The following is a 21,001-nucleotide window of genomic DNA, read 5'->3' as shown; positions in this document are numbered from 1 at the left end:
CAGCAGCATCTGCCCCGTGGCGGCTGCGCTTGCAGACAGGGGCGGCAGAGGGTGAGCAGGCCCGCCCCTTTCATTGTATTCAGAGCCCGTGGGGAGGCCCAGAGGCTGTGAGTGCTGCTTGTAGTCCTTCCTCCCACAAGGTTATTACCTGGTGGCTGGGAGAAGCCAGGGGAAAGAAAGAAAAAGCTCTGGAAGGGCACCGAAGGCCTGGTGGAGGTGGAAGCCGTGAAACCCAGGGCCCTGTGTGAGGAGGGCAGCGCAGGTAGCAGGCTTCAGTGTTCACTGAGCCTGACTCCCCCGGCAGAACGGGACTTCTCATCCAGAACCCGGAGCTCGGTCAGTCTGTGTACCTGGGTGTCCCGCAGCCCAGCGGCTCAGAAAACAAGTCCCAAGCAGCACTGTGGGAGGGAAGTCAACAGGCTGCCTGGGGCTTACAGGAGGGGAGAGGGTGTGATGGTGGAGCAGCCCCCACGTTACCTCCTGTGGAGTCACATGTATCCAGGGTGGTGGGGTGGAAGCTTCGTGGAAATACCCGGTATAGGTGGCCTTGCTCGCGGGGTGTAGTTCTGTGGAATGGATCTTTGGGTTGGTCGGTTTCAGGACTAGTCTTCCTTCAAGGGAGCAAGGCTGTGTAACCAGGAAATCAGTGTGAAAGGGGATTAAGGTGGGATAGGGAGGGGTTTTAGACCAGAATATCTGCTAATCTCATGTTGTTAGCAGAGCTGAGTTTCCATTTGGGTTCTGAATTTCTCAGTAGTAAAAGAAAAAAGAGGAACTTTTTGCCTTACTCTTTTTTGGAGGGTGGGGTGGGGATGGGGTTGATTCTGGGCCTGAACACTGGGGCTGCGCACTGCCTAAGTGCTTTGCTCAAGACTAGCACTCTACCACTTCAACTCCACACCTAGCTTTTTTGGTGGTTAATCAGAGAAGAGTCTTACAGACTTTTCTGCCTGGGCTGGCTTTGAACCACAATCTGCAGCCTCCTGAGTATCTAAGACAACACGTGTGAGCCCCAGACTTCCTTAGTGTTCCCTCCCCCCCCAAGGCTGGTGCCCCACTACTTGTTCCACTTCTTACGTAGTGTTTGTGTTAGGGTCCAGTCCCCCAATATTAGGGTCTGTGATCAAAGGAACGAATCTGACACAAAAGCGGAAGTTAAACAAGAGTTTTATTCCTTGCCTAGCATCAAGAATCACACTGACTGGTCAGGGCCATCTCTAAGATGTGAGAGAGAGAGTGACCCCGCCTAATCCTACAGGCTACTTTTATAGACCACCAGCCATGTGGCTATACACAGGTGGCCAATGGAATTCAACATAGTTGAGTGATGGCTGGGGCAATCACTGACACCTTTGCTATTTGAACCGACCTATCATCTCGGTGGGCTTCTGGCGCACTGAAAGGGAGGGATTTTCCAACCCAAGGGGGTTGGGTGGGGGAGGAATTCTGGTAACTCCACCTGGTTTAACTGCTCTTGTCATCTGAGCTGTTATCAGGGATTTTACAGCCCCGGCCTTGGGTCAAGTACTCCTTTGTCATGAAGATGGGAGATATCTATAGGGGATGGGTTTTTGGGTAAGTCCCTTTCGGTTTGGTTCATTAGAGATAGGAATATCTCAGGCTTTTCTGCCTGGGCTGGCTGCTAACCCCGAGCCACCAAAAGCCCAGCAAAAGCAAAGTATTGAAATGCTGAAGTGTGGAAGCTTTGTGGAAGAATGCACACCTGTAGTCCCAGATATTTGAGAGGCTGTAGAGCAAATGCAAGGCCCCTGGAACCCTGAGAGGAACCTAGCATGCTCCTCACCTTGGGAAAATAAAAAGCTGTGGGCAGGAATTGTACTACTGAAAGGAAAGCCAGACTCCATCCTTTGCTGTGATTTTATTGGTGGAGGGAGAGAGATTGGTCCCTGGGGCTGAATTCCTTTGGGAGCTGGTATCTATTCCCCCCTCCTCTTCCTCTTTACCTCCACCTCCACAGACTTTGCCCTGAGAGTCTGGAGAGGCCTGAGGGCTGATTTGCTTTCTGGAGGGGGTTCACTGAGCCTTAGGGAGGCCTAATTCCTGGGTGCTGCCTTTGGCTTTGTTTTCTGGCTGGCTGTGACTGGTTTGTACCTAATGTTCCACCGTGAGGGTGGGGGCTGGGTTTCCTTCACCCTTTCCTCCCCACTGCCTTGCTTATGTCCCAGGAAGCTTCCTGAGCGTGGAGGTGACATGTAGGAAGACCCCACTTCCCTGCATGGTGTGCTATGTGCAGATCTTCTGTGTCCCTGCCTTGGGTGTTTTTGTTTGATATTAAATGTTATAACTTTGATATGTTTACTTTGATTTATTTTTTATAGTTTGCCAGGCCTGGGGCTAGCACTCCATCACTTGAGCCACTGCTGTGGAGTTCCACTTGTGGAACTTGAAGGGTTCATATTGGAGATGGGAGTCTCCCAGGGACTTTTCCTCTGTGGCTTTGAACCTCCATCTTCAGATCGCAGCCTCCTAAGCAGCTAGGCTGCTCACAGGCACCTGGCTTTACTTTATTATTATTAATAATAATTATGATTATTATTACAGTAAAGGCAACGTACAGAGGCTGGGTGGTTTTTAACCCCAGACTTGCCAACCTGGCCTGGCCACAGGTGAACTGAGTGCCGTGACTGTGTTTGTTTTCTCTGGGCTGCAGCTGTGGGGAAAGCGCCCCCATCCTCGGCGGCGGCCGGCAGCCAGTCTCCCCCCGACACGCCAGTGTTCACCCGCTCTGCCACCCAAGCCCCCGCAGCTGGGGTCCCTGCCAGTAGCAGCAGCACCACCACCAACAGCACCAGCAGCAGCAGCAGCACCACCACCACCACCACCAGCAGCAGCAGCAGCAGCAGCAGCACGTCCACTATCACGGTCCCAGCGCCCGCCACCACGGCCATCACGGGAAGCCCGGTGAAAAAGCAGAGGCCCCTGTTGCCGAAGGAGACTGCCCCGGCTGTGCAGCGGGTCGTGTGGAACGCCTCAAGTAAGTTTCAAACGTCCTCCCCAAAGTGGCACATTCAGAAGATGCAGCGCCAGCCGCCGCCACCGCCGCCACCGCCGCCGCCGCAGCCCGCACAGGGGACCAGATATCAGACCAGACAGGCCGTGAAAGGTACGGCCGCCGCCCGCCACCCAGGACCTCGGCCGGCCCCACCCCGTGTCCTGCACGCCTGCAGAGCGCCGCCCCGGGCCTTCCTGTTAAGCATTCACCATCTGCCCCTTTCCATGTCGTGAATGGGGGACGTGCCATCTCTAAGACGTAAACCACACCACGTCCGTCCGTCCATCCATCCATCCATCCATCCACCTCCCATTCCACCCTTCGGGCCCACTGCCGGGAACCGCTTCTCCATGCATGTGTGCATATATAGTTTCACACATATATATGTGACTCCATCAGTTAGTCATCCCTCACCCCTGCCTATTTCTTCCTCATTCTAAAGCATAGAAATGGTGCCGTTCTTGCTTTTCCACCCCACCCCCCTCACCAGCATGTGTTAGAGATGTGTGTGTGTTAGTGCATCCGGTCTGGCCTTGGCTTAGACAACTGATAGTATCCTGTAGCTGAAAGCATTCTCTCCCCAATCAGTGGGCATTTGGTTGCTTCCAGATGTTTAGAAAATTAATATGTTTTTATTTTTATTTATTTTTTTTGCTGCCATAAGTGTAAGTTTCCTTGTGCATGTGTGTGGGTCTCTTACCATGATTTGGGGAAGTGAGCGGGGGAAGGGGAGATTTCCTTAGAAACGAGGGTTCAAGCCAGGTGTTGGTGGTTCACCCTTGGAATACTAGCTAGCTTCTCAGGAGGTTGAGAGCTGAGGGTGGTTTGAAGCCATCCTGGGTAGGAAAGGCCAGGAGACACATATCTCCAATGAATTGATCACCGAAAAGCTTAAAGTAGAGTTCGTGGCTTAAGTGGGGTGAGCGTGAACCTTGAGGATAGAAGCTCAGGGATAGCACCAGACTGAGTGTTAGCCCTGGTCCTGGCACCAAATAAGGTAAAATATAGAAGAAAGTCAGCTCTGATTTGTGCAGAGCCAGCAGGTAGCAGGAGGGCGTGGAGAGGGCAGAGGGGTAGAGTAAGAAAACAAGCAGCACAGAAAGCAATGGGGATCCGTCCGTGTGTGACCCCCGCGGGCTTGCTCGTGGGTTTAGTGTAAAGTGAGGCGCCCGTCTTCCTGAGGATCACAAGAGATGGGACCGTCTTCCTTGTGGGCTGGAGACAGATTTGTTTTCTTAGGCATGTTTTTCGGGGGGGGGGGCAGGGGTCCTCCTGCCATGTGGTTCTTTGTGATGGATGGCTGTCTTCACGGTATAAGGTGGAGGCCTGGGTGAGGAGAGAGCACAGAGAGCCTGGCCCTGGTCCCGTGCAGGTGGGGTCCTGACTTGCAGGTTGCAAAGCTCGCTGGGCAACAGCCGCGGGGTTCACTTCCTCCCCCCGGTTTTTCGGGGGGGGACAGTCCCTCCCCACATTGCCTTGATAACAAGGACCCTTTGCCTTCCTAGCTGTGCAACAGAAGGAGGTCACGCAGAGCCCGTCCACATCCACCATCACTCTGGTCACCAGCACACAGCCCGCCTCCCTGGTCAGCAGCTCAGGGTCCAGCAGCACTCTCGCATCCGCCATCAGTGCCGACCTGCCCATCGCCACCGCCTCGGCTGATGTCGCCGCTGACATTGCCAAGTACACAAGCAAGGTGAGCGGGAGGGTGCCGGGACCGAGCCAGGGAGAGCCGGGCCCGGCGGACTGGTCAGACGGGGGAGAGTTGCTGTGGTTGCTCCTTTCTCCTTTGTGCTTTTCCTTTCTTTCTTTTACTCGGTGGTGGGGCTTGACCTCGGGGAGTGGGCGCTCTGTCCCTGAGCTCTTTTGCTCAAGGTTAGCACCCTATCAAAATGTGAGCCACAGCTTCACATCTGGTTTCTGGAGAAAGGAATCACAGATTTTCCTGCTTAGGCAGGCTTTGAACTGTGATCGTTAGCGCTCAGCCTCCTGAGTAGCTAGGGTTACAGACGGGTCACTAGCACCTAGCTTCCTTCCTTCTTCCTCTTCCTCCTTTCTCTTCTCCTTCCCCTCCTCTTCCCTCCATCCCTCCTTTCCTTTCTTCCTTCCTTCCTCTCACCCCTCCTCCCCACCCCCTCTGTGAACTCTGTGTCCAGTGCTTGCTTGGTTTGCTTGCTCACTTGTCTTACTGCTTGAGCCAAACCTCCAGTCTGGCATTGTGACAGTTTCTTTTTTTTGGGGGGGGTGGGTGGGTTATGAGGCTTGAACTTGGCCTGGGTGCTGTCCCTGAGCTCTTCAGCTCAAGGCTACCACCCTACCTTTGAGCCAAGCCCCACTTCCCGTTTGTTTTCTAGAGGTTAATTGGAGATAAGAGTCTCAGGGGCTGCCTTTGAACCTTGATCCTCAGACCTCAACCTCCCTAGTAGCTTAGATTACAGGCGTGAGCCACCATGCCTGGCCATTATGACAGTTTCTTATGGAAGTAGTTTCCATGAGACTCTTACTTCCAATTGACTAGAGAGAGCTAGAAGTGGAGGTATAGCTCTAAACATAGTGAACAGCACCCAGGCCCAGAGTTCAAGCCTGGTGCTGGCAGAAACACAAGGCTAGTGAGAACATAGACAGGTGTTTTGTTTTACTAATTTCAAGAGGTATCTGCAATTGCTCAAGTGGGTAAACTAAGGTCTGTCTGGTACCTACGGAAAGACTGGTTTGGATGGATGCTTTCTTTGCACATAAATGAAGGTGCCGACATTTTGGGGCGCATGTGTGTTTTGGCAGCCAGGTGGACTTCATTAGTGTAGAACTTGGTTCTAAATTTGGAAGGAGATGTTGGCACGGATTCACAAGGGTTTCACGGGGCCAGGAGGCACACCCCGTCAAGGCAGTCAGGTTGCCCTTGCCTTCTCAGGTTTTCTTGTAAAAAAAACCAAAAAACGCTGCACCGAGGTTTTTATGGTTACCCAGGGGTCTGTGGAGATGGGGCCACATGGGGTGCATGTGTTTGTGCTGGCAGCGGCTGTCGGGCCCTGCAGCCTTTGGGGTCTGAAAGTTCACTGGTTTGGGGTGAATTCAGGTTCAGTCTCCGGGGCCTTGACAGCTCAGGTGTGTAAGAATCCACGCTCAGATTGCTCCTGGAATTCCTCCTTCATCCCTGAGCTCACTCAGCAGGGCGCTGTTATTCCTCTTTACCTGGGGAAACTGAGGCACACGAGGACAGCATTTGAGAAACCCTGGATGCTTCCCTGTGATGCTGGGCAGTGTCTGTGCTGAGCGATCACTTTTGCCCAGGTGTCCCTCTGGTCCTGGAAAGCCATTTAGTTGTGCACTGGAAGTGGTAAATTATGTGGTGTATGAATTGTATGTCTTCCGAAGTATGGTTTGTTGTTGTTTGTTTGTTTGTGGTGGAACTTGAACTCCTACATGGCTTTTTTTGCGCAAGGCTGATGCCCTTTGAGCCACGGCTCTACTTTCGGCTTTTTGCTGGTTGGTTTGTTAGTCTTGTGTTTATCTGCCTGGGCTGGCTTTGAACTCTGGTGCTTTGATGCTCTGATCTCTTGAGTAGCTGGGATTGCAGGTGTGAGCCACCAGTGCCAGGCCCTGACTTACTTTATGCCAGGACTTCACTGCGAAGTAGCTCCATCGGGGCTGGCGTCTGCTTACGGCGGGGCCATCCTCTGCACTGGAACCTGGGCCTCTCCCAGACACCAATGTTGTCCCCTCTCCACCACCACAGTCACTCAGAGCCCCAGAGGGACCCAGTCCCCTGGAGCTGAGAGGGAGTGTTTCATTCATACACGTGGGTGTTAGGTTCTTGTAAGAGTGGTCGTTGCATTGCTTTTGGTTTTGTCTTTCAGATGATGGATGCCATTAAAGGGACAATGACTGAGATTTACAACGATCTTTCCAAAAACACCACCGGCAGTACTCTGGCTGAGGTCAGCGGTGCACGGGGCTTCCTACTTGCTTGGGGGGGTGGGTACGGGCTGTTAGAAGAGGCAGTGTGGGGCCACGGGCCACAGAGCACCAGAGTCAGGCTCCTGGCACCCTGCTTGCTCTGCCGGCTGTGGGCGCTGGCAGTCTCTTTCCTTACCTACAAGGCCAAAGCTGTGGAGACAGGCTGCGATCTGTCTCATCCTGGGGCTTTTTGCCACAAGGCTGGTGGTGCCCTACTACTTGAGCCACAGCTCCACTTCTGGCTTTTTGTTTTTGGTGTTTCATTGGAGATAAGAGTCTCACAGACATATCTTAAACTGTGATGCTCAGCTCTCAGCCTCCTGGAGAGCAGCCCCTGGCCTGATAAATTCAGTTGGAATCAAAGAGCACAAAGCAGAGCTTGCCAACCCTCCCCAGGCAAAACTGGAAACCAAGTGCTTCATTTCTTGTAAATGTGATCCCTTGGTCTCCTGTCTATGTCTGGAATTTTTCTGTATGAGTGGTCCCAGAATTTGTGTGATGGAGTTTCCATGATGATATGATTGCCCCAGAATGAAATGGGCAGTCATGCAATACTGCATGAGGCCTCTGCTCCATCTAGCTTCTGGATCTTTCGTTCTGAATAAGATTGCCCCACATTTCTGCTTCCTCCCCACAAGATATCTTTGGTTTCCAGAGTGAACATCAGGAGACGGATGGGCGCTTGACCCAAACACATTTCTGCTGTGCTATTGTGTGAAAATCTAGTCCTCATTTAAAGAGGGTTTCCCTGGTACTGTTTTCCACCTGGCCTGCTTCTCCAAACTGCTGTCCTCTGCAGCCTGGCTGCCTCTGGCCCTGAGCTGTGGAGAGGCCAGGACCCAGCTGGCCTGGCACAGGCTGTGTTGGGGCTCTGATGGCAGTCATGGACCCCTGCTCTCCTCACTCCAGATCCGCAGGCTGAGAATCGAGATCGAGAAGCTCCAGTGGCTGCACCAGCAGGAACTTTCAGAAATGAAGCACAACTTGGGTGGGTGAGGCACAACCGTGGGGCCCACACTGAGCCCGACTGGGTTTGAACCGCCCGACTCTCTGGGGTGTGGGACTGTGGGGAGGTTCAGCCAGGACAAGTCAGGTGCCGAGGAGGTGTGGGCGGCCCTGCTTTCCTGTCTGCAGGTTCAGCTGGTCCCCAACTTGCAGTGCTTCAACTTAGTACTGTTCAGCTTTCCAGTGATGCAGAACAGTATACACCCAGGAAAAAGCCTGCTGCGGGTTCTGTGCCTTCCTTCTCCCCTGGGGTGGGGATAGGCAGGCTGGCTCTGTGTGACAGCGAGGCTCTCGCCAGCCCCTCGTCACACGAGGGGGAGCTGGATGTGGATCACCAGTTCAGATGAAATCTCTCCTGTCTCTCCCCGCCCCAGAGCTGACCATGGCAGAGATGCGGCAGAGCCTGGAGCAGGAGCGGGACCGGCTCATCGCCGAGGTGAAGAAGCAGCTGGAGCTGGAGAAACAGCAGGCGGTGGACGAGACCAAGAAGAAGCAGTGGTGTGCCAACTGCAAGAAGGAGGCCATCTTCTACTGCTGCTGGAACACCAGCTACTGCGACTACCCGTGCCAGCAGGCGCACTGGCCTGAGCACATGAAGTCCTGCACCCAGTCAGGTAGTGCTGGGGTGCCAGGGCAGCGGCAGCAGGTGGGCGGGCATATGCTGGGCCCAGGTGGGCTGTAGGTGCCTTAGGGCCAGTACCAAGGGAGGCCCGGCCTGATCCTGTCACGCATGGGTGTTAACTGCTGTTGACGCCATGCACAAAAATAACAGGTGCACCCCTGTAGCCTTTGCTTTCCTCTTAGTCCATGAGTGTTCCTAAGCACCCCAAAGTACAGGGGAGCCCCCAGCAGAAGATAGCCTAACAGTGGCACAGACTTCAAGAACTGCTTTTATTTAGTTAGTTATTTTTCTTGTCATTGGGCTCTACCCCTGAGTTCTTTTGTTCAAAGCTATTGTGCCACCACTTTGAACCACAGTGCCACTTCTGGTTTTCTGGTGTTTAATTAGAGATAAGAGTCTCACAGAGTTTCCTTCCCTGGCTGGCTTAGAACCGTGATCCTTAGATCTCAGCTTCCTGAGTAGTTAGGACTAGAGCCACCACTGCCTGGCAAACTGTTGTTTTTTTGGGCAGGTAATAATTGAGTCATGGCTTTCAATAATTGGATTCCCTTTTCTTAAGGGAAGAAAGAGTGTAGCTTTGGCCATATGCCAATAAAACTTGGTTTTCAAAGCAAGTGTGGGGCTCCCATTCTACATGAATTTCTCCTTGTTTCCTAATTTAGGAGCAGTGCTGGTGAGATTTCTTGTGTTTTGTAACTTTAGGAGAGATTTATTTCTTGCAGACTTTTTTTTTTTTTTTTGGCCAGCCCTGGGCCGTGAACTCAGGGCCTGAGCACTGTCCTTGGACTTTCTCAAGGGTAGAGCTCTACTACTTGAGCCACAGGACCATTTCCGACTTTTCCTATGTATGTAGTCCTGAGGAATCAAACCCAGGTCTTTGTGAATGCTAGGCAGGCACTCTACCACTAGGCCAAACACCCAGCCCCATCCTTGTTTTTTTTTTTTTTTTTTTAAATTGTGCAGGTACTAGGGATTGAATTCAGCACCTGGTCCTGCTCCTCAGCTTTATTATCCAGGCTGGAACCCTCTAAGCCGCACCTCCACTGTTTTTTTTTTTTTTTTTGGTGGTTAAAGTAAGAATTCGCCCTGGCTGGCTTCAAACTGTGTCAGTCTCAGATCTCGGTTTCCTGAGTGGCTGGAATTAACGACAAGAGCTGCCAGCACCTGCTCCTTGCCAGCATCTCAGGCTGTCCCCAGTAGAATGGCCTGCCTGTCCCCAGCTCTCCACCCTTTGGCTCAGGGTTGTGTGGTGTGGGGATTGGTGTCCAGAGCTTGTGCAGAAGCCCCAGGTCCCCCCAGCCTCCTGTCACTCCCCACTGCATTCTCCTAACTGTGTCTCGGACTGAGCCCAGACCTTGTGGCTCAGAAGGGTGTGGGCCAGGGTGCCTTGTTCCAGCAGTGCCGCCCCTGGTGTGAGTGTGGTCACCAGCTTCTCTCTCCAGAATGACTTCAATCTTGAGTGGCTCAGGAGGATCAGATCAAGACACTGTGGGCTGAGTGGGGCCTGGATACTGGGGCTGTGGAGGAGCGAGGTCCCATGGTGTGAGCGTGACGTGGCCTCATGTACGTCCCTTTGCCCCTGCGTCCCCAGCCACAGCCCCTCAGCCGGAGGCTGAGGCCGAGACGAGCACGGACACGGGAGCCAAGGCGTCCCAGGGCAGCTCGGCCAGTGCGCAGTCCACCCCTGCGGAGCCGGCCAGCGCCTCCAAGGAAAAGGAAAAGGAGGCCTCGGCTGAGAAGAGCAAGGACAGCGGCTCGGTGAGCACCCGCAGCTTGGGCCCCACACTGGCGACGGCCCACAAGGCAGCCCTCAGCTGTGCGGGTCATTTGGGGCGGTCAGAGCCCAGGGTGGTGAGTTCACTCTGCGCTCCCATGGCCGCGGTGCCCGGGGTTTGAATCCCCACGTAGGAAAGGGCTGTCCCCGGGGTTCGGCAGTCTTGATCCGCAGTCTGCCTGTGCTCTGTTCCTGCCTGGCAAGTGACATCACAAGGGTGTGGTCCCTTTCATGCCCCCCCCATGCCTTGTGGGGAGTAGGGTGAACCCACAGGACTCCTGGGCCCCTGAGGACATCTTTCTGTTTTGTATTTCCAGACCCTGGACCTTTCAGGCTCCAGAGAGACGCCCTCCTCCATTCTCCTCGGTGCCAGCCAAGGCTCTGGTATGTCGCCCCCTGGCGGGAGGATGGCATTTTCCTACTTCAGTCCTGTGGGGAACTCTTTTGTCGGGGAGAATCTGGCAGTGGTTTTCGGATGGTTACAGATCCTCAGGGGTGCTCTGGGCATGTCCCCGGGGCTTGGGCATGACTGGGCAGCATTCAGGCAGCTGTCTACACACCCAGGATTGACCCTCTGGCTGTGTTTAGGGGGATTCAAATGAAATTTCATCTGTAGTGGCAGGGTCCAGCCTTCGTGAGCATGTCTCCCTAGGGAGACAGAGACAGTGTGGGTGCAGGGCCTTTGTGGATGAGCCTTCCTCTTTGGGGGTCCCCTGGTTGGTACGAGGGGGCACTCTGAGGCTTCTGTGGCATGGTGCCCTCTTTTCCCCTCGTCCTAGGGATTTAAAGCAGCCCATTCAGAGCCCACTTTTGATGACCATCGTGCCCATTTTGAGTGGCCCTGTGGGGACGCCTCTTGGGGACATCTCTGTAGGGGTGCAGCCCTGAAGGCAGGGAGCAGGTTGGGAACGGGGGAGTGGCACGCTCTAGGGAGAAGAGGAGCCTGCATTGAACATGACCAAGGGACCTCGATCCTCCTGTTCCAAACTTGTCGCTGTCCCGGGGCTGACAGATGTGGGCCATCTCTTCTTCCTTCTGCTCTCACAAGCCAGGCTTGTTGGGCTCGCTCTATAGTGCAGCCCTGCTGGCTTTGAATTCTCAATCCTCCTACATCAGCCTGCTGAGTGCTGGGATTACAGGCATGTACTCCATGCCCGGCTTCCTTTAACATAATAGTACGATTTGGTTTGCATGAGTGTTAATTGGAAGACTTGTTTTCTACTTATGGCAAGTTTAGTTGATCCTCTTTGTGTGTGTGTGTGTGTGTGTGTGTGTGTGTGTGTGTGTGTGTGTGTGATGAAGTTCTTTTGGCAGTGCTATGGTTTGAACTTAAGTCCTCACATTTGCAAGGTAGAAGCTCTGTCACCTGAGCCCTGTACACCGATTTTGTTTCTTTTATACAGTACTGGGTTTTTAACTTGGAGCTGCATGTTTGATAGGCAGGTGCTCTACCACTGAGCCACACATTCATCCGTATGCACATTTATTTTGAGACAGAATCTTAGCCTTTTGTTCAGGTCCTTGCCTGCTTCTCACTGTGCTGAGACAACAGGCTTATACTACCATGCCTGGCTCCTTCCATTGAAATGAAGCCTTGTGAACTGTTTTGCATGGATTTTTCTGGAACCATGAGCCTCCAGATCTCAGCATCTTGCGTAGCCGGCATGCACCCCTGTGCCAGGCATCTTGGTTGAAAGGACGGAGGCTCTGGTTGGCTTCCAATTGTGATCCTTCCGAATAGTCTTTGTGTTAGAAAATAAGTCTCTTGGGCCAGGAGTGTGGCCTAGTGGTAGAGTGCCTGCCTAGCATGCACGAAGCCCTGGGTTCCATTCCTCGGTACTGCATACGTAGAAAAAGCTGGAAGTGGTGCTGTGGCTAAAGTGGTAGAGCTCTAGCCTTGAGAAAGTCCAAGGAGAATGCAGAGTTCAAGCCCCAGGACTGGCAGGAAGAAGGAAGAAGAAAGGAAGGAGGGAGGGAGGGAGGGGGAAATAAGTCTCTTTGAGGAGTGTGGGTGTGTCCCAGTCCAGTGGTGCCCTGCAGGCCCGATTGGAAAACAGCATCAGGCACAGGTGCCTGCATGCAGGGTGTGGAGCTGTGGAGAGGTTGGAGCAGCCTGGCTTCGCGAGGATTGGTGGTGTGGTGGCATGGAGGTTACGCTCTGGGAAGGCTGCCGTGAGACCACAGTGTCAAGTTAAAGCGAAGGAGGCCTTGCTTGGACCAGGGTTGGCAGAGCAGTTCATTCAGGGTGAATTACATGGCACCTGTGGTCCCTGCCCCATGCCACACTCTGCTTCTGTGGCGGGAAAGGGGGCATCACTGACTGCGCCTAACCGTAAGCCTTGGAGAGCGCAGGTGGCTGCCCTGGGAAGGGAATGTAAGGGGGAACAGGAGATGAAAACTAGGTAGTTGTTGGTGGCTGAGTGGAATTTATTTGAACTTTACAAGTCATGCCCCATTTCCATGGCTCTTCTGAGTTTGTAAGACCCCCTCTGTGCCGATAATCTTAACTGCTGTGGAGTCTGATCTGAGGATCGTGGTTTGAAGCCAGGAACATCCATGAGACTGCCATGTCTAAGAGGTGTGCCTCACGTGGTAGATAGAGCACCAGCTTTGAGCAAAAAAGCAGAAGAGGCAGCACCCAGGTCCTGAGTTCAACCCCAGTATCCGCACGGGGTGGGGGAGAGCGTGTCCTGGACCTCACGCGCCTGCCCCAGGTGTTGCCAATGTCTTTGGGCCCAAAGGAGGTGGCTCAGGAGCCAGGATGGTTGCCAGGGAATTGGGGAAGGGGAGGAAGCCAGGTTGAGGCCACAGTGGAGGCCTCAGGCTGCTCCATCTTCCCGCTTTCTCCCTGAAGCCTTCTGCTGAGGAGTCAGGTGGAGGAAAACTCAATCCGTTTCCACCTTTCCTTCCTCGTCCACCTGCAGACTCCCCTCCAGGGCTGGGGTGTGGAGTCAGGGACAAGGGAGGCCAGGAGGATGTCTGAGCATCGGCGTGGTGGCACTGCCTCGGCGCAGGTCCCAAGATGGCTGGTGAGGCTCCCCCCAGGCTCAGCATGGGCTAAACAGGTCACACACACTCCCGGGTGCCATCTTTCCCTGCCCTGTTCACTTGTCTTCTACCCTGGCTTGAACTTAGGGCCTTCCTGGTGCTTTTGCTCACCTGGCTTGTTTGGCTGGCAGTCTGCCCCCTTGGGCTGTGCCCCCACACTGGCTTTTTGCTGGCACTCTGAGGACTTTTTTTTAACCTGGGCTGGCCCTGAACCAGGGTTCTCTGGATGTGCATAGCCTCCCGATTGACAGGTGCTCGGCTCTTCACTTCGCCTTGACATGTTCTTGGGGAGGTACAGCTTGAGTGGCGCAGAGTTGGGGTCCCTCACCTGACTTTTCCTTACCTTATCTGTCAGCCATTGGGGCCTGTCTCCTCTCCTCCCAGGCTGCCTGCCCTCTGCCTGCCCCTGCATTCCTGTGTTGTACATCTTGGAGGCTAAAGAGTTGGGGTGCAAAAAAAATGCTGTTTGCTGCCACTCGGGTCCTGTCCTTGTGTAGCCGTGCGTTGTCCTGAGGTTTCTGTCCTTCTCGTTTCCTGTACCTTTTAAAAGTTTCTCTGCTGGTCCTGGGGCTTGAGCTCGGACCTGGGCGCTGTCTCTGAGCTCTGAGCTTGTTTTGCTCAAGGCTGGCACTTTCCCCTTTTCTGGTGGCTAATTGGAGTTAAGAATCTCCTGGGCTTTCCTGCCCCTGCTGGCTTTGAGCTGCGATCCTCAGATCTCAGCCTTCTGAGAAGCTAGGATTACAGGTGTGAGCCACCGGTCCCCAGCCATATCAGACTTTGTGTCCCTTCCCTCCCTCTGCCTCTTCTCCTTCTTTTTTCTTTCATTTGTTCCTTTTTCCTTCCTTCTCTCCCTCCTTCCTTCTTTCCTTCCTCTCTTCCTCTTCTGTTCCCCTCCCCGTCCATGTTTCGGAGGCGGGTCACCCCCCAGGCTCCAGCTGGCCTTGCACTCTCTTTGTGGTGTCGGGGCGTGTGCCTGGCAGTCGTGCCCGTGGCTCCGTCCACGTGTGTGAAAGCTTTGGTCCTTCGTGAGTGTGTCGAGTTGGAGCGCGTGATGTAATGGCGGGGTCACCCCGGGGTACCAGGAGCCCGTGGTAGGCAGGCAGCGAGCCGTGGGGTGCGCGGCCGGCGTCGAGTTGGGGGTAGACGCTGAGGCTCCCTGTGCTGTCTCTTCAGTGAGCAAAAGGTGTGACAAGCCAGCCGCCTGCGCCCCAACCTCCACCGACCGCCAGCCGCACCCCACCTACCCAGCCCACAAGTGTAAGTACCGCAGCCACGACCCTGTCCTGTGTGTGTCTGTGTGTTCCTGGCGTGTCCGTCCCCCGTGGGCAGCCTGGGCTTCCCCGCAGGCCTCGGCACTCCTGTAGCCGCCTAAACCCCTGAATCGAGTCTTAATTCCCCACAGTCCCCATCCCCCCCAGACACCTTGAGAGGAGCTGACAGTGCAGAGGAGGGGGCCCTAAAGGAAATGGCTTCTCAGGGAACACTGCCCTGCCCGACATTGGGACTGCCCTCGGGGTCATCCATACTAGGCTGAGGGGGGCTTTCTGAGAACCCCAAGATCCTTAACCTTCTTGTTACCCAGGATCACGTACCGCCCGTCAGCTCCTCCCCCCCTCCACTGCTCTGGGCCAGGTATGAGAGTGGTCACGTGAGGAGTGCAGGTCTCCCCCTCACCCCCCCTCCCGCCCTGCCAGCCTCACCCCTAACTTCTTTCTACCCCAGCTGGAGAATTAGGCAAGGAAACAATCTGTGCTGTTGGTGATGGTCTTTTGGTTTTGTTTTTGTGCTAGTTTGGGGGCTTGAACTCAGGGCCTAAACACCAACCCTTCCTCTTTTCCCTCAAGTTTAGTGCTCTACCACTTGAGCTCCAGCTCCACTTCAGGCTTTTTATGGGTAATTGGAAATCAGAGTTTCAGAGGCTTTTCCTTCTCAGGCTGACTTTGAACCCCAACCCTCAGCTCTCAGCCTGTCAGCTAAATAAATAGCTAGGGTCACCAGCACCGGGCAGGACTGGCATTTGATGGCTGGACCTCTTCCTCACCTTCTCCTTCTTCTTCAGCCAGCTCTGCTCCAAGTCCAGATGTCCTTGAAGCCATCTTCAGCGGCTGCGTGGCCTCCTTGGGGTGGGGGGTGGGGGTATCTGTGTCCCCTGATAGGCCAGTGGGTTCATCCATCCTCCAGCCACTCCTGGCCTGTCCTGCAGGTGGGCTCACGTGCTGTGGTTGCCCATAGATAAGATAAGGAGAAGCCTGGCAGATCCGGTGCCTGGGTGTGAGTGCGTGGAGTGTGGGGTGTCACACAGGCCTGTCATGAGTTCTAAACAGGACAGCAGGGCACTGTCCCCCTCGGCTCTCAGCGAGCTCTACCCCACATCCCACCCCAGGGGCCCTGGGCTCGGGGCAGTTGTGTGTGGAGGCAGGTGGGTAAGTCCTGCCTTTGTCCTGCAGATCATTCCCGGAGCAGCAAGTGCGGAGCCCGGAGCGGCGGGGAGGAGAAGCGAGGCTCCACGCGCGCCGAGCACAGCGCCAGCACCAGCGCCAAGAGTCTCCTGGCTAAGGAGACCCGGCTGGACCCCTTCTGGGACTAGGGGCTTCCCAGGGGAGCTGCCCTGCCACCCGCACCCCAGGACAGTCGCGGCCTTCGGACTGGGCCTGGCGCCCTGCACTACCCGCGGCCTCGCGCCACGCTGTACATAGTGTACACTTTGTGGATAGCCCCATAGAGCGCCTGCCCCTTTTATATTTCTATTGACTTTTAACTTATATATAGAGATATATATATATATATATATATATATAAAGTAAAAACAACTTACAAACAGAAACCCAACCAAACAGAAACCCAACCCAACTACAACTGGGGATGGTCACCTGGCCCACGGGGCAGGTGGTGTTGGGGGCCGAGCCCCGGGAGGGCTATGACACACAGGTCCCCAGGGAAATGAGCCACTGTCGTCTTGCACATCCGCCCCCCTGCCACATTGAGGTCAGGAGTTTGAGCCCCAGTTGTGCGGCTGGGGCTCAACTCAGAAGCCATTCTTGTCCCCCGCCCCCCACCCCGCCCCATCCACGCGGTCTAACTTCACTAAGAAGGGCCAGCACCCCACGCCAGACGGACACGCGGAGGAGAGTGTGTTCCGTGTGATTTCTCTTCAAAGGGAAACCCATATCCTTGTTTACGAAAGATCTGCAGAAACAAGCTTTGCGTGGCCGGGAGCCAGAGGATGGTGGACTTGGCTTCGTCCTGGGATTCCTTCTTCGTGGCCGCACGCGCTGCCTCTCGAGAACAAGCACGCGGCCCGTGGCGGGGACGACGCATGTTCCGTATTCTTTATTCCATATTTTTAGAGAAGCATGAAGCCCAGCCATGCGTGGGGAAGCCAGGCCTGTTCCACGCCGACTGTCCTGCCACACGGCTCTCTTCTGCTCTGTGTGTTGTACAAAATCCGACGCTTGGATGGGAGTGAGAGGCGATAACCTGTATAGGAGAACATGAACTGTATGATATCATTCCATTCCATTCTGTTGTACATTTTAGTCTTGTTTACTTTTCATTGTCGATGAGAGGATGCGAACTGTACAGTTTCCAGCTAGTCACCCCCCCCATTAGAGAAGAGATAAAGAGATACTAGAAGAAAACCAGAGAGACAGAAAGAACAGTTGTGAATTGCAGTTGTCAACACAAAAAAAATAGCCTAGCTGGCCTTATTTGTGAGGCATAATTGCTTTTAGCATATGGAAGTATTTTTTCATATTTTCTTTGTATAAAATTTGTATTAAATATCTTTTTTGATGATAGTGTCTGTTTGTGACTAAGCCAGCAGACTGGCACCTAGTAGTAGTCTTGATTCTTCACCTCTTTTTTTTTTTTTTTAATTTTGGTTGGTTGTGGGGCTTGAACTCAGGGCTCCTGGCTGCTGTCCCTGGGCTCTCTTGCTCAAGGCTAGCACTCTACCACTTCGAAGCACACAGCTCCACTTTTGGTTTTCTGGTTGGTAGTGAGAGTCTCATGGACTTTCCTGCCCTGGCTGAACCCCAGTCCTCAGATCTCAGCCTCCTGAGTAGCTAGGGTGATAGGCGTGAACCACCAGTGTCCAGCTTTGCTTAGCTTTTTTTCTGTTCGAGGCTAGCACTCCTCTACAGCACCACTTTTGGCTTTTTGCCAGAACACAAACCTTCTCATTTCCCTACAAGCACTGTTCGTGTCCACGTGGTCAGTGATGTCAGCGACATGGTTGGGGCTGGTTTTTCTCATGCTGCGTGACAGCTGGCCCTGGACGCCGGGCCAGCCTGCAGGAGAGGTAGATGCCCTGCTTCCCATGGGTGCAGGGGAGGGGCGCAGGGTGAAACCGCTCCCGTGGACTGGCTGGAGCTCTCATCCTGCTCATTCTTTACTCCAAGTTTACTACTGAATTTCTTTTTCTCCCATCTTTCTTTTCTTGGCCAGTCTTGGAGCTTGAACTTGGGGCCTGGGCACTACACCTGAGCTTTTGTTTACTGTTAGCACTCTACCACTTTGTACCACAGCACCACTTCCAGCCTTTTCTGGGTATGTGGTACTAAGGAATCGAACCCAGGGGCTTCATGCATGCTATGCAAGCACTCTTGCCACTAAGCCACATTCCCAGCCCCCTGAATTTCTTTATTGGTGCCAGTCTTGGAACTTGAACTCAAGGTCTGTCGTGCTGTCCCTGGGCTTTTGTGCTCAAGACTGGTGCCACAGCTCCACTCTCAGTTTTTATTTATTTCAGTAGTTCATTCTTAGGGACTTTCTTGCTTAGGCCAGCTTTGAACCACGGTCCTCCAATTTCAGCTTCCTGAGTAGCCAAGGTTCCCAGCTCTACTGTTGCATTTTAAACCCAATTTAAAACTGTGCCCAGTGAGCTCCTGGGTACAGAAACAAATCAAATACTCTGACCCCCTAACAACACATGAACAGTCCATGTTTAAACTTGGAGTACAGAAACAAGTATTGGAACCCAGTATTACGAGCAAATCAGAGAACCAGGGCCCACATGCCACCCTTTGAAGTCATCTCGTTTGCTAGCAGAACCCTGGGGGAAGTGACCTTCCTGTCCATCCTGTCCACTGCTGATGACCCAACTGTTTGCAGAAGTCTTGCTTTAGCTGCTTCCTGGGCCACTGCACCTGCAGGTGGATCACACCGCCCTCTGGTGGTCGATGGTAAGCACAGCCTCACTGGTGCTGTGCTGGCATCCGTCAGCACAGTTCGTGGGAAAATAGGACCCAGCACGTTTAGCTTTCACCTCACCAGAGCCTTGTTTAGATAAGAGAACCCCAGGCCAGGCACTTTTAACTTTCACCTCACCAGAGCCTTGTTTAGATAAAAGAACCCCAGGCCAGGCACTGGTGGCTCATGCCTGTAACCTAGTCAAGAGGTTGAGATCTGGGGATTATGGTTCAAAGCCAGCCCAGACAGAAAAGTCCATGAGGTTCACTGGAAAATGGCAGAAGTAGAGCTCTGGGTCAAGAGGTAGAATGTTAACTTTGATCAAAATAAGCTCAGGGACAGCACCCAGGCGCTGAGTTCAAGCTCCAGGATGGACACAAAAACAAAGCAACAGTTTCACCCTAAATTGAGTTTCATGGAACCCAAGGCTGACATTTGGGCAATGAGAAGCAAACCTTCTGTCTGCCAGCGCAGTGAGGATGGAGTTTTTGTGGGTGGCTGCTTTTGTTCTAAGATCCCAAGATGGCATCTTCCGTCACAGGGATGCAGTCACTTAGGAGAGAGTTCTGAGGGACACCCCTCCCTCTGTTCCCATTTGACAGAACAATGGTTTACACTGGATTTTATTTTGCAACTGAACAAGACCACCCCGTGTGGGGACCTGAGGCGCGAGAACAGGAACAGAGGAGCCGCAGAGTGCTTCAAAATGTAAACGTGGTTTTATTTTACACCTTTCAGCCATCACAGAGTTCCAATTCCTTTCCATGTTCCCCTCTTCCGAGAAAACAAGATGGCAGCATAAGGCACAAACACTGTCCATGTGACGTGATGGCAGGGAGGGGGCTTTGAAGACACAAGTCGGGGTCTCCCCAGCAGTACCCCCCAACCGCCTTCCTCGATGATGTCCAAGGAATGACTGTTCCCCCACCCCCCAAAGTGCCTTGCGTAGAACTGTGATTGCCGCATGCCAGTTCAAAACCCAAACCAACCACTAAGAAAACCAAGTCAGGTATGAGGGCAACACAGTCACGAGATTCGTCCATAAATTAAAAAGAAAAGCAATCCCACCCTCCTCCTCCTCCTCCTCCTCCTCCTCCTCCTCCCCTGTCCCACCGTGGCCATGGCTGGTTGGCTGAGTCCTGGGGCAGGATCTGGTCCCCCAGGCCCAGTTCCCCTGACACTGCTCCTTCGAACTTGAGCTTGAGCGGGTAGACACGTCCCCAAGGGCGGAGGGAGGCTGCCTGGTGTCGTGTGTCCCAGCGTCTGGGGCTGTCGGGAGGCAGGAGGGACGAGGATCCTAGACCAGAGGACAGCAGGTAGAGCCACAGACAGCTATAAATACTCCAGTTCCAGGGCGTGGCGCAGGGCCTCCAGGTCGGCGTGGCAGGACACCCGCCAGAAAGGCATGTTGTGCTGGGACATACAAGGTGCAGGTTATAGGGGCCCTGGCCCCACGGTCACACAACTGACGTCACACACGCTCACATACTGACCCCATGATCACACAGGGATGCACCAGCCACCGGAGGCCCTCCAGTCCCAGCTCTAAGGCTGGAAGACCCAGAGATCTGAACACTCAGACTGTGTTCTGGGCTGCTCAGGAGTCACAGGACAGACAGCGCACCTGGTCTGCTGCCACTGGTGTTTGGTCAGACTCTTGTATATCTCCTGACTTGCTTATTATTATTATTATTATTAATTATTATTATTATTTACTTAATTTCAAACCCATCACTGCCACCAAAATAAATAAGTAGAAATTCAAAAAAAAATGTTAAATTCCTGCCCACATTATTTTGTCAGTTGTGTTTAAACCATTGTGTGATTTGCTGAGTGTTTTTCTATGAAAATATAATTCACTCCTCAAAAAGCAGGCACTGTGCTGCGGTGAGCGTGTGCGGGCTTTGCTTAACACCTTTTCCTGGATCGCAGACCAGGGGATTCTGGGGATCCTGCTGTGCTTCCCTGCCTGGGCCTCCTTTACCTGCCACACTGTCCCTTGCAGCTGCGCTGGCTCCAGCCTTCTGAGCTTGTCTCCCCTTGTAATGTTCTCTTGCTGGAGTCCCCTTGCCTCTCTCCTGCTCCTCTCAGCGAGGCCTGCCCTGCTTCCACCCCTGCAATTTCTTCCCAGCTCCTCACCTTCACCTGACAATCCCCTTCCACTTCCTGTTCCCTGGGCTGTAGGCTCTGTCTATGCCCGGGACTGGCCCACTGCCTGGCACGGTGGCTGGCTCCATGGGCAGCTTACAGTCAAAACCCAGCTAAGGGCTCACCTCCCAGCTGGAGCCTGGTTCCAAGACAGAGAAGGCGCATGCCCTCAAGAAAGAGGGGCTGTGGGGGCCGGGAGTTTGGCCTAGTGGTAGAGTGCTTGCCTGACATGCATGAAAACCCG

General features: G+C 53.8%; 2 protein-coding genes across 17 annotated transcripts in view; one reads left to right on the top strand and one right to left on the bottom strand.

The window, feature by feature from the left end:
* Zmynd8 (zinc finger MYND-type containing 8) overlaps positions 1–16,477 on the top strand; it is a 77,755-nt gene extending 61,278 nt beyond the window's left edge. For 8 of the 15 annotated variants that reach the window (XM_090352477.1, XM_090352475.1, XM_090352478.1 and 5 more), the window contains 9 exons: positions 2,672–3,124; positions 4,519–4,709; positions 6,871–6,951; positions 7,880–7,958; positions 8,350–8,589; positions 10,189–10,355; positions 10,689–10,755; positions 14,593–14,676; positions 15,867–16,477. In XM_090352477.1, the coding sequence (XP_090208603.1) occupies positions 2,672–3,124; positions 4,519–4,709; positions 6,871–6,951; positions 7,880–7,958; positions 8,350–8,589; positions 10,189–10,355; positions 10,689–10,755; positions 14,593–14,676; positions 15,867–16,006 (1,502 nt within the window). In that variant the 3' untranslated portion in view covers positions 16,007–16,477. Of the gene's footprint in view, positions 1–2,671; positions 3,125–4,518; positions 4,710–6,870; positions 6,952–7,625; positions 7,753–7,879; positions 7,959–8,349; positions 8,590–10,188; positions 10,356–10,688; positions 10,756–14,592; positions 14,677–15,866 lie in introns of those variants that run through there. The other 7 variants (XM_090352484.1, XM_090352482.1, XM_090352486.1 and 4 more) reach the window with 4 other exon arrangements.
* A 2,828-nt stretch (positions 16,478–19,305) lies between these two features.
* The window catches only part of Eya2 (EYA transcriptional coactivator and phosphatase 2), a 61,870-nt gene continuing 60,174 nt past the window's right edge, over positions 19,306–21,001 (bottom strand). For both annotated transcript variants that reach the window (XM_090352471.1, XM_090352472.1), the window contains exon 14: positions 19,306–20,022. In XM_090352471.1, the coding sequence (XP_090208597.1) occupies positions 19,942–20,022 (81 nt within the window). In that variant the 3' untranslated portion in view covers positions 19,306–19,941. The remainder of the gene's footprint in view (positions 20,023–21,001) is intronic.

Source organism: Megascapheus bottae, chromosome 18, assembly GCF_031878675.1.
Source record: "Megascapheus bottae isolate mThoBot1 chromosome 18, mThoBot2.hap1, whole genome shotgun sequence".
Taxonomy (NCBI): domain Eukaryota; kingdom Metazoa; phylum Chordata; class Mammalia; order Rodentia; family Geomyidae; genus Megascapheus; species Megascapheus bottae.
This window is presented reverse-complemented; position numbering and strand designations above follow the sequence as displayed.